This window comes from Trichoderma harzianum (genome assembly GCF_003025095.1).
Source record: "Trichoderma harzianum CBS 226.95 unplaced genomic scaffold M431scaffold_11, whole genome shotgun sequence".
NCBI lineage: Eukaryota > Fungi > Ascomycota > Sordariomycetes > Hypocreales > Hypocreaceae > Trichoderma > Trichoderma harzianum.
In genome coordinates, this window is record NW_020209259.1 from 1,334,391 (window position 1) to 1,348,609 (window position 14,219).

Sequence of the window (14,219 nt, forward strand, 5' to 3'; positions counted from 1 at the left end):
CTAATGTTCAAATAGAGGCTAGAAAATATATATGCCAAATTATAAGCTCGCTTGTCATATGTTTGATGTAAGTGAGCCATACCACGGCAGAAGAATATCCTAGTTGACCTACCTGTTCCCATAGAGAATTAGTTGAAGTTGGCTGGTAAGAAACTACTGACAGCTAGGCGATTCTTATTTTCTGATTGACCATTAGCTTGTTTGTAATTTCTAAATCGTGGTTTATATGTGATCATATGTTTTGAGTCGTGCTTGGTCTCAATGTATTCTCAATTTTCATATTAGTTATGATGCCAAGGCTTCCTCTTCCGAAGACCATCGTATTCAGTTAGTTGAATGCCGGATCTTTTGCCTCCACTTAATGCACGACCGGTAGAAATCTTGGTAATAAATAGAAGCCAAAAAGAGGATCTTCCAAAAGGCTGTAAGGAGATTTGAGGGGAATATGAAATTATGAAATAACTTTCATAATGACAACATAAAGGTATGCTGCATTGCCCGCTCGAGGCCCCGTACAAGAATGTAATTTAAATATCCTTCCATCTTCAGCCACCCACGACGGTCATGTCAATGAACTGTAGAAGTAGCCAAGAAACGATTAAATATTACGCTCCCCAAGAAAACACCAGCGAGGACGGATAGAAAGTAGCCGACATTCATAGTCATTACCGCAATCATTCTGTCCAATAGTCAGCAAACTTCCTTGAGTTCCCACTCCTTCATGCGTACTAACAATAAATACCCGACGCCTGTAAGAATAAGATCCATGAACGCCAGCTTTATGGCTTCATCGGCTCTCCATGGGCGTATTGTCGTTTTGGAATCGGCTAGATGTGAAGGTATTCTGCCGTGACGACGTCGGCGTTCGATTGCGTCCACGACTTGGGGGAAATTGACCCGAATTGCCAAGAGAGCTCTGAAGACGGTCGCAAAAGCTATAAGAAATATGCAATTTCCAGCATATTGTCCAGTGGTTTGGGGAATCCAGGAAGATGAAAAGAGAGCGGTGCTTGTAGCGGTGAAAAAGATCGTGGCCATTGAGTCCATTCTCATCATATTAGATGAATCCATAGGCATGGAACCATCCGTTGGAGTTTCCATGGGCATGGTACCTGTTGAAGACCCAGGCATAGACATATCCATCTTGATACGTCAGATATTGCGGTACAGATGAGAAATGAGCGTTGTGAAAAACGGAACCCAAGTTACGTAGCCAACTCAACGCGCTTAATGTTTACTTCGGGATAAGGAGATCAATAGCCAGAATCAGCTCAAAATTCACTGTGGCCACCTTTATATTCTTGAAGTTCCAACATGCGCTTCAATGGAGATGTGACCTGACTCTTCGTTGTAGGTGGGGGAAAGGATGAATCATTCCATGTCTTCATGCGCCTTCTGCTAACTGGTTCTGTAGCATGTTGATCCCAGCTGCCGAATCAGAAACGGCACAAGTGAGGAATTATCGGCTAGTAAACAAGGTTATCAGATGTGATCATGCACCATCTCTTTTTAACCCCCGAGTCAGTGGAGAAACTTGCTCAAACACGCTCTCAATGAATATGTAATCACACCACCATTAGACGGCAATTTGATGCTTTTGTTTAAGAGAGATAGCTAAAGCGGTTCTTTTTTTAAACAGAAATTTCCGTCCAGACCATTCACAGACAGCCGCTCTCGACCAATGACAGGATGGACATTTCGTGCCATAAAACAAATCTACTGTTACTGAGCAACAAGCTTGTGAGTCTTCTTTTGTTGTTTAAATCTCTGCCTTGCCCCCCCTTTCCCCTTCTGCTGCTGTGTCGAAGCTAAACTTGCCGATAATAGAGGGGGGCAACCAACCCCTACAGAAACCCGCAAAGATGATGGGCAATCCCGCATGGCTTCCTCAGCCAGTTCAGCTGCATTCAAGCCGCGCATTCGTATGCGATCCACTCACTGCCGAACAATGCGCCTGGTATAAGCAACGCTGGCACTATTGGTATGACGATCTGGAATCATCGTTGGCAGTATTCAACTGACCCATTTCCCGTCAGGTACATCGCCGACCATGTTTTTGCCCTGCCAACAATTGCATTTTTTATGTGCGCCATCGGCATTTTCATTATTGGCCATTTCATATCGGGAACCCTTGGCTATCGACGATCCCGAGGGCCCCTATTATGGCAGAAATTAATTGCTGTTGTTCGATATCTCTCTTATCGTGGTTTTCACGTCAAGTCGTTAAAATGGAACTCAGCCCCGGTTGGAATTCTTCTCTTGGGACTTGTTGGGACCATCTTCTTCTTCGGTAAGTCGAAAATAAACTGATGTTATGATGGAACCTGATCGTTTGGTTAGGTATGGACTTGATTCCACAGCCTTACTATTGGTCAAGCAAGATATATGGCAATTCGCCTGCCCTGGCAACCAGATCTGGATGGCTGAGTCTGGCATGCATGCCATTCATCTTGTACGTCAATTCAGAGCGATAAAGCTTGAAAAACACTAACAGTATCCAGCGCGACCGCAAGCAAGACGAATTGGATCACACTGTTGACGGCAGTTTCGTACGAGAGACTCCAGGTCTTCCACAGATGGATTTCTTATGCCTTTTTTATCCTTGCGCTCATGCACACATTCCCATTCATTGTATACCACATCAGATTTCATGACATACACCATCACCTTTCGTCCAATCTTGTATTTTACTGGACCGGCATCGTTGCGTTAGTCTTTCAAGCATGGCTCACCTTTGCGTCTCATAGCACAATCCGGTGGGTTGCAATCTAGAAGCCATAAATGCCAAAGAATGTGGCTAATCTAAAGCTCAGAAATCTCGGTTATGAATTCTTCAAGATGACGCATCTCTTCGCCGTCGTTCTATTCATGGTGACATTCTTTTGGCACTGCGGCTTTAGACTCAGCTCATGGTAAGAATAATCAGCTACTGCCCACACAGCATACAAAGATGTAGATATTGACATATTCACAGGGACTATTTCATCGCTACAGCCGCTGTATATGTTCCTTGTTACGTCTACCCCTGGCTCCGAACCTACTTTGAGTACGGCGTTGGTCAGAAAGCTCAGCTTCTTGTGGAAGACAATGGTTTCATTCGCATCACAGTTCCGGTTAAGTTCAACTGGAAACCAGGGCAGCATTGTTTCCTGCGATTTACAAGCTTTGGTCTACTACACACTCTCTCGTCTCACCCTTTTACTATCTGCTCTTTGCCTGCGGCGGGGCCGAATGAGCAATCTGAACTCGTCTTTTATATTCGTCAGGGAACCGGCCTCACTGCTAAGTTACAGCAACATGCTGTTGAACAGCCTGGAAGTTCGGTGCCCGTACTCATCGATGGTCCCTACGGTGGTATCAATGAGCAGCAGTATTATGATGGTGGACATCTCCTCGTCATTGCAGGCGGCTCGGGCGCAGGCTGGTGTTTCCCGTTCATCGAACAATTTGTCAGGCAGCGTTGGATGTCAGCAGATGAGGAGCATGGCCAAATCGTGTCAACCGACGACAAGAGCGATTTTCCAACCAAAGTCGTTTCTAAAAGCGCCAGTTCTGGACCTCTCTCGCTGCGTGTCATCATGGTTACTCGAGACTTCAATAGCCGCACATGGTTTCTCCGTACCATCAATGAGCTGTTAGCAAAATCTTCAGCAACGGATTCATCATCTCATATTGACGTACAAGTCTATGTGACCGGAGCGGATTCACAAAATGTCAATTCAACACATATAGCTATAGAAGACCCGGCTCCGAAAGAATCCGACACATTGGCAGGTGATAAAATAATTCCAGAAGAGGGACACAAGCCCATTTTGCCAGAAAAGGAGTGCCAGGGCCGGCCACAGCTACCTCAAATTATCCACGAGGAGGCAACCAGGGTATTGGAATCTGAGCAATCGCTCAACGTCTATGTTTGTGGACCTACCACAATGCAGAACGATGTACGAAATGCTGCCGCCGAGGAAAACCTAAACATTATTACAGGTTCGAAAGCCGGTCAAGTCTATTTTCACGCCGAACATTTCTCGTGGGCATGAGTCGACTCATAACACGAGACGTATGCGGATATAAAATTGAAAACTAAAAAAATGGTACAAGGGCAGAGACTTGGCTGTCGGGTGTAATTTAGAGAAGAAACAATTAAATAAATAAACATTAATATGTCACCATCCTCTAGTAGCCTATTGTTAGGTCTCTTCCCTTCACTACCCCACTAGAAAGATGCACGTCTATTCCATAGGAGTGGCGGCATTTGCCCATTTCAAGAACTCAGCCTCCAAATAGGCTATCTGGCGGATATCGGCAATGCAGGGAACCGGGGATTTTAAATACCCAAAATAGCTATACGCACACAACAGCAGCAGCCGATTTACATAAATGGTACTCTTGGTGCTGATTTGTGCGTGAATATTCATCTTGTGGTCCCTGTTTTCTTCTCCGATACCCGCTTGCCTATTATTGAACCGGCGAGGGTAGCAATGGTGCCAACTTCTGCAATTCGGTAACATTCCCAGAAATAGTAAGAATAGGGAAACTAGGCGCATAGCCAGATAGTGCTTATCCAAGACTATAATGGTGACTGCGCCTTTGGTTCAAACTCAAACTCGAGTAAGACATATAATATTGTATTACAAACCAAATGCGAATTGATGAAGAGTCCAAAGCTGAAACATTGTGTGGCATGACCTGCGTGGCTTGCAGAGAAGGGCGTTTACATGGTGGCGAAGCTGTGTAAAATATTAGAGAGTCGAAGCGTCTAGGCTTTTCCCCGCATTATAAGCGTATTGTGAGCTGTCAGCTATCGTGTTGGAAGCCAATGTGTGAATTTAGACAGAGAATGGGGTTGTTGGGGTTGTTACATCATCTCGGCATCAGAAATCGTTAGGCTCGTTATTGATGGGTCTAAGTTGTGTATAAATGAACCTTCTGCCCTTCGCCTTTCAGCTTAAACAGCCTTACCTCTGAGATTCATTTCATCAGCGAATATTCGTTTATTTCAGCTTATTTCAGCTGTTCTACAACAAATCCCCCCAGACAGTCAAGATGTCGACAGGCAGCTGCTGGTGCGGCAACCTCAAATACGAGTTCGAAGGGGACTCTAAGCACGTGGTAGGATTTCACAACTGAATGGAAAACTGAAGATGCATACTGAACATGATGCAGATTTTGTGTCACTGCCTAACCTGCCAAAAGATATCCGGGACAACTAATACCGCCAATATTCCTGTCCCGCGAGACAAGCTGAAGGTGACTGGATCTCCCAAATCTCACACTGAAAAACACGAGGATGGATTCGACTTGACCAAATTCTTCTGTGGCGACTGCGGCACGACAATCTACAAGCAGGCTACTGCAGATATGTTTGCACCAGTCTCTTTGGTCCAAGCGGGAACGTTGGATGGCCCTGCTAAGGACAAGGTCAGCCAACCTGTCGCGGAGTTGAATGTGAGAATCAGGCAGCCTTGGTTAACTGAAGTTGGTGCCGCTGCTCAAAAGCAAGGATTTGACTAGATACTATAAGAATGAACAATGTTTTGGGGATGGAATGATGCGGCGGAGCAGGTTCATCTTGTATTCATATTGCTGCTACAATTATTTATGTGTATGTATAGTTCGATCGGATCATGAACTAAGCAAAAATGACCCCTGCTATCATTCAAAGATTCAAGCTATATGTGCTTCGGAAAGCTAGCCTTTCTTGGTTTCGTTTCTTTTGATTTGTACGAACGGTAAGCTTGCTAGTGAGCTGCAATGGAGTCGGCACTTTTCTTCCCGTTGTTGCACCCCACCTTACTCCGGGTGAGAGACTTCTCGATACCTAAGATCTGAAGAAGTTTTTATCACAAAAGGTGACAGATTTCAAATGTTTGCTGTCTCTTGTATTAAACGGAAAGCAATATCATGATTAAAATAAATCTTAGGAAAATACATAGAAGAAAAGAATCCCGAGTATATCATATCAGTAATCCCAATAAGCACATGTTGAACTGTTCATAGCGGGGTAAAACTAAGACTTTCAAAGAGTCATATATACTGAGCCGAGTTCCGTAATAAATAATCGATATATCGGATTGACATCGGCGAGAAGTTCAGATCTGTCACTGTGTACGTATTTCCGGGGGGCTAGTCTCGCCGAACTTTCCAACTGTTTTCTTAACAGCAACTTTGCACCTGAATGACCCCTCATCTGGCACGAATATTGGAAAATGCCGGCCAGTTCACTGCAGCAGTCCGGGCCATTTGGGTCTTTGGATGAATATCTCAAGGCTCGCGAGTCGCTTGTGAACGCGGAGAAGGCCCATGGATATGAAGGTTTGGTCCAAAGGACAACTCTAGAGGCGGAAGCTGAAGATATTATTCAGCGCCTCAAAAAATGGGAAGACAAGAATATCTATGGTGTCAAGAGTGATGGCTCCGGACACGAAGCTGGCCACCGGTTTTTCCATGGCTTAGATCTTGTTCCGGATAGCAAACTATTCGATATTGCTATAAAAGCCCCCAAAGGCTGTCTTTTGCATTGCCACTACGACTGCCTTCTGCCTCCGGACACTGCCCTCAGCGATGCCAGGAACCAACCGAATCTCTACATCAAATGCGACGTTCCATTAGTCTCCGAGGGGCTCTTCGCTTATGCTTTGCCTCAATTCGACGTGTTCAGCCAAGATATAGCTCTGACTGAATCCACCAACCTGTTCAGCAAGGCGTATGTCGCTGGATCCTGGATGCGATATTCCGATTTCTTAAGCAAGTTTCCAGGTGGAGCAGAGAAGGCGGAATTGTGGCTCTATAAGCGAATGGTCTTACAGCCAGATGATGCCTATCATCCCAAGCAGACAGTTAACGGGTAAGCATAAACAAGGGACATGTGGTAGAATAACCCGAGAAGCTAAGATTACTAGCATTTGGCAACAATTTATTCGGGCGGTCACGGTTATCCGATCCATGTTCGGCTATGAGACGGCCTACAGAGAACAATTTAGAAGAGTGCTCTGGAAATTTGCCCAAGATGGCATCATGTACGCCGAGATTCGAGTAGCTCTTAATTACGGATTTTCCATCAAGTCTGATAATGGCACTCGAGAACTTAAGCAGAAGGAAGCGTTGGAGATTTTCCAGCAGGTATTGAAAGAGGAAGTCCCAAAGATACACGCTGCAGGACATGTATTCTATGGTGTCAAGGTTATTTATGCATGCATGCGATCTTCGTCTCGAGAAGCCATGCTTTGGTGCATGGATAACTGCATCGAAATGAAGCAACTGTTCCCAGACCTCATCTGCGGTGAGATTTCCCTGATTCTCACTGGCTCATTATTAAAAGACTCACACATTTTCTAGCTTTTGATATGCAGGGACAAGAAGATACAGGACACCCGCTTTCTTACTGGGTTTCTGATCTTCTCGCGATGCGTGCTAAAATTACAGCATTGAATCTCGATCTGCCATTCATATTCCATGCCGGCGAGACGCTAGATCACGGGGGAGAAACGGATTCCAACTTGTACGATGCTATCCTGTTGGATACGAAGCGCATCGGACACGGTTTCAGTATCACCAAGCACCCACTTCTAATGCAAATTTGCAAGGAGAGGCAGATTGCCATTGAGACGTGCCCCATATCCAACGAAGTCTTGGGGTTGGTCCCGACAACAAAATCGCACCACTTGCCCGTTCTCCTGGCCAATTGTGTCCCTTGCACTGTCAACAGCGATGATCCTGGATCTTGGAAGTGAGTGCTTATCAGTGCTTCAATAGAGAATTAGTATTGACAGATGCAGAGCGAGTATGCTATCTCACGATTTCCATCAAGCGATGATGAGTAGTGAGAATATGTCACTTATGGGTTGGCGGACTCTAGCCGAATGGAGCATTTCCTATAGCTGTGTTGATACAGCGACAAAGGAGAATTTGCTCAGCGACTACGGTAAAAGATGGACAGAATTCTGTCAATGGATTGTTGATGTATATGGAAAAGCTTAAACTTGGCAAGCGTGGGCAAACATAAAAAGAGTGCATTAATCGGTGCAAGGAGTTTCAACAAGGCAGCAACACCTATTCTCAACAAGGTGTTTGGCGGCATACGGATCTGATGATTACCTTTCTTGGGATTTCAACATTTTAATTTTGTTTCATGGGAGCTACCACTCAACATTTGGCAGCATGATACCCAAAGAATACATGTACATTTTGGACGGACTGAGCAATTTGCTACGAAAAAGATGTTGTTGACTCATTCATTCAATGTGAACGGCCTTTCAACAGTGATTAAGAAGGCAACATTCCAGCATAATATTTTTATTACTAGTAAGCTTAGTGTAAGAGGTTTTGTTCAGGAATGCCTAGCTGAATCTGGTGTTGAGGTTGTTCATGATGACCGCCACATTGATCTCCAAATCAGGCTCGGGGAGAAGTTCCATCTCATCCGTGGGCACCAGTGTTAATATCTTTTAGCTCTAAGATTGGTCAAACCACCTGTAAAAGAACCATAATGAACGCATTCCATTCGGGCCCGAGTGGGATCATATGTCACTTGATAAGCGAATTTGCTTAGCAAGGACGGGGTTCACAAGCTTGCACTCGACTAAAGTGCCGTCTGCGGGAGTACGGTCATTTCTGGGCAAAAGTAAAGCCTCTTTCCCTGCAACTCATAACTGCCCTTGTAGTATTAACTCAGTGTCCGCCGTAACACCGTTGGTCGAAAAGGCTGGTCTCTCTTAGTCCGCTCGAACATGTAGTCGACGTACAGAAAAAAAATGTATTTATTCGCTGAATCCCATTTCCTCATGCCACCTCAGATGTGGCGAGGATGCATCGCACCAGGTACTCCAGGGGGACGGTCCATGCTGCTGAGGCCTGCTTTACTCCCTTCCGGACCTCTTCCAGTTATTTTCCTGGCCTAGATTCGGAGTACGAATAAGGTCGTGCCAGACAAAGAATGTATGCAGGGTGTCCTTATCTATACATGTAAGCACGTCGTTTGGGAACTTCTTTGTAATTCTCCGTAGTTTATTGAGGATACCTGGGGGATGTAAAGGGCTTTGAGAAGAGGGACCTGGAGACGAAAGCCAGTAAAACCCTTTCCGCCTCGGCGCAGAATGGACGCATCGCAAATCACGTTGCCCCAAAGCGGGTTTCAAGAACCAGGTTCCTGCATCTGCCAGTGCCTCCAAAAGCTTGAGTGTTACCTCATCGAGCAACATGACGCGACCGTGATGCGTTTTGATCACGTCAACGATCGAATCACGCTGGTTCCTGTCAATCACTTTTTACAAATTAACAATGTGCTAATAAAAAAAAGCAAACAGTAGCAGTAGTAGCAGACAGTATCGTCTCCAACGGCCGTCTCTCTCCAAGTGGTTATGGATGGGTATACGTGGTGTACGATCACTGTGGATGCTCCTGAGTGGCATATTTGCCCTATTTATAAGACCAAGCTGGGGGACTAGGATTTCTTCCAGCAGATCTGCTCCACCACACCTTTGAGCTTTCCGCCGGCTCTTCTTAAGATCCTCCGCTCTTCCTCTCCGCCATCAGTCGACTTTTTTCGCTTGCTACTGCCCCCCCTGGCCCGAAACTTTAGGCCGTCTATGCAATTCTCTTGGAAAAGCCTGGTTCCCCCCAAAGCTATACATTGGCTCTGGCACAAATGGCCTGAATGGTGTTTCCATGAGGCTTCAAAATTATGATCCGGGCACCGCCCTTCCTCGCTTTGTGCAAGCGGCCCTTGACGATGCCTATACTATGACCAACCTTGGCCTCCTTTGCTGGACCCCCATTCCCCCTGTTGGCTTAGTCCTTACTGCTCGCGTTTGCTTTATCGCCGTAGAGGCAGTCTTTGCACATCCTTTTTGCGCCATTTTCGAAACCAAGATGGACGGCCTCTAGACTGAGTTCTTGCCTTGGAAGAGAGAAGCCGCCAGCTGGCTCCCTCTCTGCAGCCATACCCCCCTTATGGAGCGACCCCAAGGCGATATATCCATGACGCCAAAGCAGCTGGAGGCCTATAGCAGATAGTAGTAGACAATAGTAGACAATAGTAAATAGTATTAGGTAGTAGTAGGTAGTAGTAGGTAATAGCAGACAGTAGCAGACAGTAGCAGACAGTAGCAGACAGTAGCAGACAGTAGCAGACAGTAGCAGACAGTAGTGAGTAGTAGCAGGTAGTCGTAGATAGTAGAAGATAATAGCAAGGATTGGAGATGAAAACCTTGGTCTTCCCTAAACCTATTTCACATATCCAGGGCTTATGGCGAAACGACTACAAGCCAACCGAAGAGAGCATGTAGGAAGATGGCAGTTCTACCCGAGGCATCTTCACCACTAAGTTCGAGGGAAAATACCGGACGACATCATGGGACGAGATGGAGGAGTTTTACAAGCGGACTGGCGTCAAGATATGGCATTTGAACACAATTTTTGTTGAGGCGGCTGGCTCGAGGGCCGACTGGACGAGCTCTTTTGGACAGAATATCGTGGCACCTGTTCTCGGCCTTCTTTCACTGCGGCGTGCTCTCAGATCTCGCTTGGTGCTCCCAGATGGAACACCGTGTTACCCTGGCGCTGACCTTCTCCCCATGACGATCGTTACGGAGGAGCTTAACTTCGACGGAAAGCACCAGAGCTACATTCAAGACCACGGAAGAACCTGTGCAACGAACTCGTTTATCCCTGGGCAGGGGGAAAACTTCACTGCAAGCCGAGGGAATATCAGCAGTTCGCAGCAGGAAAGATCAATTAACTTCTCGGCATATCGCGAAGGGATGTTGATTGCGTATGACTGGCGCAATTCCAAGATCCTTTACAGTAATATCGAGGAGATCTTTGGCGCAGACGCGAACACTGATGAGAGTGCCATTACTGCCTTTCGTGATGTGAATATTCCGCCTAGCTCGCAGCTGCAGAGTCATGGTGGCCGCAACGATAAGGGTAGAGGCCCGACCGTCGGCGTCAAACATGTCCAGACGCTACTCTCATACGACCGAAACGCCGGCCTCGACTATTTCTTCACCCGGACATGCCTGGATCCCGATGTGAATGCCCTGACTGGTCGCAGTGGATGGCTCAACTGGTTGTGCGCAACCAGTCCTATACTCGCTCGATGTCTCGAACTCGCGCATAAATACGTCTTGCAGGACAAGGAGCGAACTGTGGTGTATGACACGATAGAAACAGCATTAAGCTTCCGGTTCTATGTTACTCTTGCATCCATGAGATTTTCTCATTTATGCCAGAATAACTCTACCTCCTTGCGACCACTCTCAGCTCAGACTAACCTTGTATCTTTAGGCTCTTGTTTGCAGCTATGATAATGGCAGGATTTTACACGCTGACTGTGAAGTCTACAGACAAGCCCGATGCGAAGATTGAAGCAGTTCGACTTTTTTGTGATCCGACCTCAGACGCCCAAGTGTTTATTGCCAATATAAACATAATGAGCGTAGGTATGAACTTGCACACGGCTTGCTGCAAGGGCGTTTTGGTCAACATGCACTTCAACGCAAAGACGATTTTGCAAATCCACGGCCGATTGAATCGTTTGGGACAGAAGAACGCTGTGAAGTGACACAACCTGAAGGTCAAGAATTCTTTCCATAATCATCAAGAAAGAGTGCTTCTTACCAAATGGTCTCGGCAATTGTCTGCTGAGGCAAGTCTTCCGTACTGGATTTCTGGAGCACACTGCGAGGTTGTCTTTTTCGAGCTAATGAAGGCGTACATGAACCATCCTTTCAATCGCTGCGCCTGGGTTGTAACTTATGATCGCGACAGTCCTAAGATGGAATACTATACGCAGATGGTTGTGAAGTTGGGACACGCTTGCTCTGCCCTTGCCAAGCTTGTGATGACGACAGATCGCGAGCAATTCTGGACGGAAAACGATGAGTATCTCATGGTTGCCATGTTGGAAATGAGCCAGGAGATCAACGTGGAAGAATTTGAGACATGGCTCACTTGTAGAGAGCAGCTCTTACGTCAAAAAAATGGAGGAAAGGCTTGAGCGGCATATTATGGTTGTGAAGTCGAACAAGTCGAAGAAGCAATAGGCCAAAGCTCTGAAGGTCCAATTTGAAGCTCGAAAGAACAAGTATAAATCTGACGAGTTTGTTCATCCCGAGGATATGGAAGGCGAGATTGAAGATGAGGATGAAGGCGAGGAGTCGGCGGATGAAGAATTTGGTTTGGTGGGAGATAAGGAATGAATTTCGGCAAGTCTTGTATGTATCAATGGATAATTCCACGCGAATTAGGAGAAAATATTGGCCAGGGGACCATGCTTAGGACATAGCTTTTACGAGTAGCAGACGAAAGTCTTTGCTTAGTTCGACAGATTTAATCGATAGCGACATTGCAGCACTCTACATAGCATAGCTCAATTTGCGATTACATACTTGCAATAATGGTATACCGCGTGACTTTGATAGTTAATACATGATAATGGCAGATAAATACCAGTCCAAGGATAAACAGAACTCTATACTCTGATATGAGAAATATTAAAAACTACTTCTAAAACACAAAAGGAAATACAAAAAATTATTACTATATATTTTCTGAAGAATGGTTCTCCTCACGTAATCACCAGGCAACATTTCCAACTATATAATACCATGCTCAACCAGGCTGTCCACCGTATCAAGTATTGTCTGCTGTGGCGTCCTAGGCGTCCAACCGAGAACTTTCTTTGACTTTTCATTCTTAAGTGCTCTTATAACGTCGAGAACTGGCACAACTTGGCGAGCGGTAGGGCTAAATATACCGGCAATCCGAACGACCCATGAAGGCGTTTCACCCGTTGGAACCTTTTTTGCCTTTTCGGGACGACCCTTGGAAATGGTCTGAGCGACGTCGAAAAGTGCCATGGGTTTGCCGTCACTGGCGGCAATAAAGCGTTCCCCTTTTGCTGCAGGGTCAAGCATAGCCCGGATATGTAGATCGGCCAAGTCGCGGACGTCCACGATGTTGAAGTATGTCCGAGGGCATTTCCCAATGCTTCCATCCATGAGCTTCGTGATGAGTGTAATGGACGATGACATGTCGTTGCTCAGCACAGGGCCGAATATGCCAACTGGGCAGACGACACTGAGTTCTAGATCCCCTCCTTCATTCTCAATGAACTCCCAGGCAGCCTTTTCTGCTAGAGTCTTGCTTTTGTGATATGCTGGCAGGCCATCCAACACGGACCAGTCTTCTTCAGTATATGGTTCCTGTCGATCCTTGCCTCCGTATCCGATTGTGGCAAAGGAGGATGTGAATACTACTCTTTTAACGTGAGCGTTTCGAGCTGCCTTTAAAACTCGTAGAGTTCCCTCCCTTGCCGGTATGATCAGCTCGTTTTCGTCTTTTGGTGCCCCTCCGGGAAATGGTGATGCGACGTGGTGGACATAGGTGCAGCCTTGGATAGCTTCATCCCAGCCTTTATCCTGAGTCAAGTCGGCGGCATAAAATGACAGGCGGTCCAGTTGTCCTGCACCGGCTTTTTGTAGCACTGATCTGACATTTCGCTCCTTGGACATGCTTCGAATTGTAGTTCGGACGGTGTAGCCATCTTGTAGCAGCTTCAAGATCAAGTGAGAGGCTACGTAGCCTGAGCCACCTGTGACAAGAACAGTGGACATTGTAATGAAGAGAACGTAAAAACTTTCGGTCAGAGATGCTGTTGAATTCTCTACGCTGAAGAACAGACAAATATTTCTGTCGTGTAAATGAGCTTCTTATATATACTGCTTGATTCATCTCCTTATTACTACCACTTCTATACGGAATTCGCGATTGTCCGTTGGAATGCAAAACTTGTCTGAACCCCGTCTTCAAATGAAGATCTATCACTTCGAGCGTAACTACAAAAGGCTAGTTTCGAGGTCAGCAGAAATTTCCCTTTAGGAATCAACCATATCTGCGATTTAATCTGCAGGAGATTCAATCTGCAGGACTCGATAGACATATAGCCAAATCGAGTCTTAATCTTGTGAGCGCTACTAAAGAGGTTAGTTTTCCGAGCCAGCTACCCACCAATCGTGGGTCTTAAAGATGAATTCGTGTGCTCAACTTCATATAAAGCTCAAAACGGCTAGCTTTCCGATCAAATCGCTGCGATGAGGCGTCGTGAGGTTGCAATTCAATTGGACTTACAGAGTGCAAGCGAGACGAGGGCACCTGAATTTTGTCACATTTCTTTTCTCGTTACGGAGTATTAATATCACCAAGATAACTTGATAGAAAAT

General features: G+C 45.9%; 6 protein-coding genes across 6 annotated transcripts; 4 read left to right on the forward strand and 2 right to left on the reverse strand.

Moving 5' to 3' along the window:
* Window positions 1–567: 567 nt before the first annotated feature.
* On the reverse strand, window positions 568–1,038 carry M431DRAFT_92014 (hypothetical protein; the record flags this gene model as incomplete). The annotated part of the gene is made up of 2 exons (XM_024924320.1): window positions 568–679; window positions 734–1,038. 2 exons carry the CDS (start codon window positions 1,036–1,038, stop codon window positions 568–570), a joined length of 417 nt encoding a protein of 138 aa, XP_024771658.1.
* An 824-nt stretch (window positions 1,039–1,862) lies between these two features.
* On the forward strand, window positions 1,863–4,037 carry M431DRAFT_8279 (hypothetical protein; the record flags this gene model as incomplete). Its single annotated transcript, XM_024923221.1, has 6 exons — window positions 1,863–1,981; window positions 2,037–2,290; window positions 2,341–2,452; window positions 2,502–2,756; window positions 2,814–2,912; window positions 2,975–4,037. The coding sequence occupies 6 exons, from the start codon at window positions 1,863–1,865 to the stop codon at window positions 4,035–4,037; spliced, it is 1,902 nt and encodes a 633-aa protein (XP_024771659.1).
* Window positions 4,038–5,043: 1,006 nt separating this feature from the next.
* Window positions 5,044–5,511, forward strand: M431DRAFT_8280 (hypothetical protein; the record flags this gene model as incomplete). Its single annotated transcript, XM_024923222.1, has 2 exons — window positions 5,044–5,109; window positions 5,164–5,511. 2 exons carry the CDS (start codon window positions 5,044–5,046, stop codon window positions 5,509–5,511), a joined length of 414 nt encoding a protein of 137 aa, XP_024771660.1.
* A 695-nt stretch (window positions 5,512–6,206) lies between these two features.
* M431DRAFT_92399 (hypothetical protein) lies at window positions 6,207–7,977 on the forward strand (the record flags this gene model as incomplete). The annotated part of the gene is made up of 4 exons (XM_024924349.1): window positions 6,207–6,844; window positions 6,900–7,279; window positions 7,336–7,726; window positions 7,776–7,977. 4 exons carry the CDS (start codon window positions 6,207–6,209, stop codon window positions 7,975–7,977), a joined length of 1,611 nt encoding a protein of 536 aa, XP_024771661.1.
* A 2,309-nt stretch (window positions 7,978–10,286) lies between these two features.
* Window positions 10,287–11,303, forward strand: M431DRAFT_92565 (hypothetical protein; the record flags this gene model as incomplete). The annotated part of the gene is made up of 2 exons (XM_024924376.1): window positions 10,287–10,385; window positions 10,464–11,303. Coding segments are annotated over 2 exons (939 nt in total), but the record flags the coding sequence as incomplete, so codon positions are not given.
* Window positions 11,304–12,557: 1,254 nt separating this feature from the next.
* M431DRAFT_539813 (hypothetical protein) lies at window positions 12,558–13,613 on the reverse strand (the record flags this gene model as incomplete). Its single annotated transcript, XM_024921056.1, has 1 exon — window positions 12,558–13,613. One exon carries the CDS (start codon window positions 13,611–13,613, stop codon window positions 12,594–12,596), a length of 1,020 nt encoding a protein of 339 aa, XP_024771663.1. The 3' UTR covers window positions 12,558–12,593.
* Window positions 13,614–14,219: the final 606 nt, after the last annotated feature.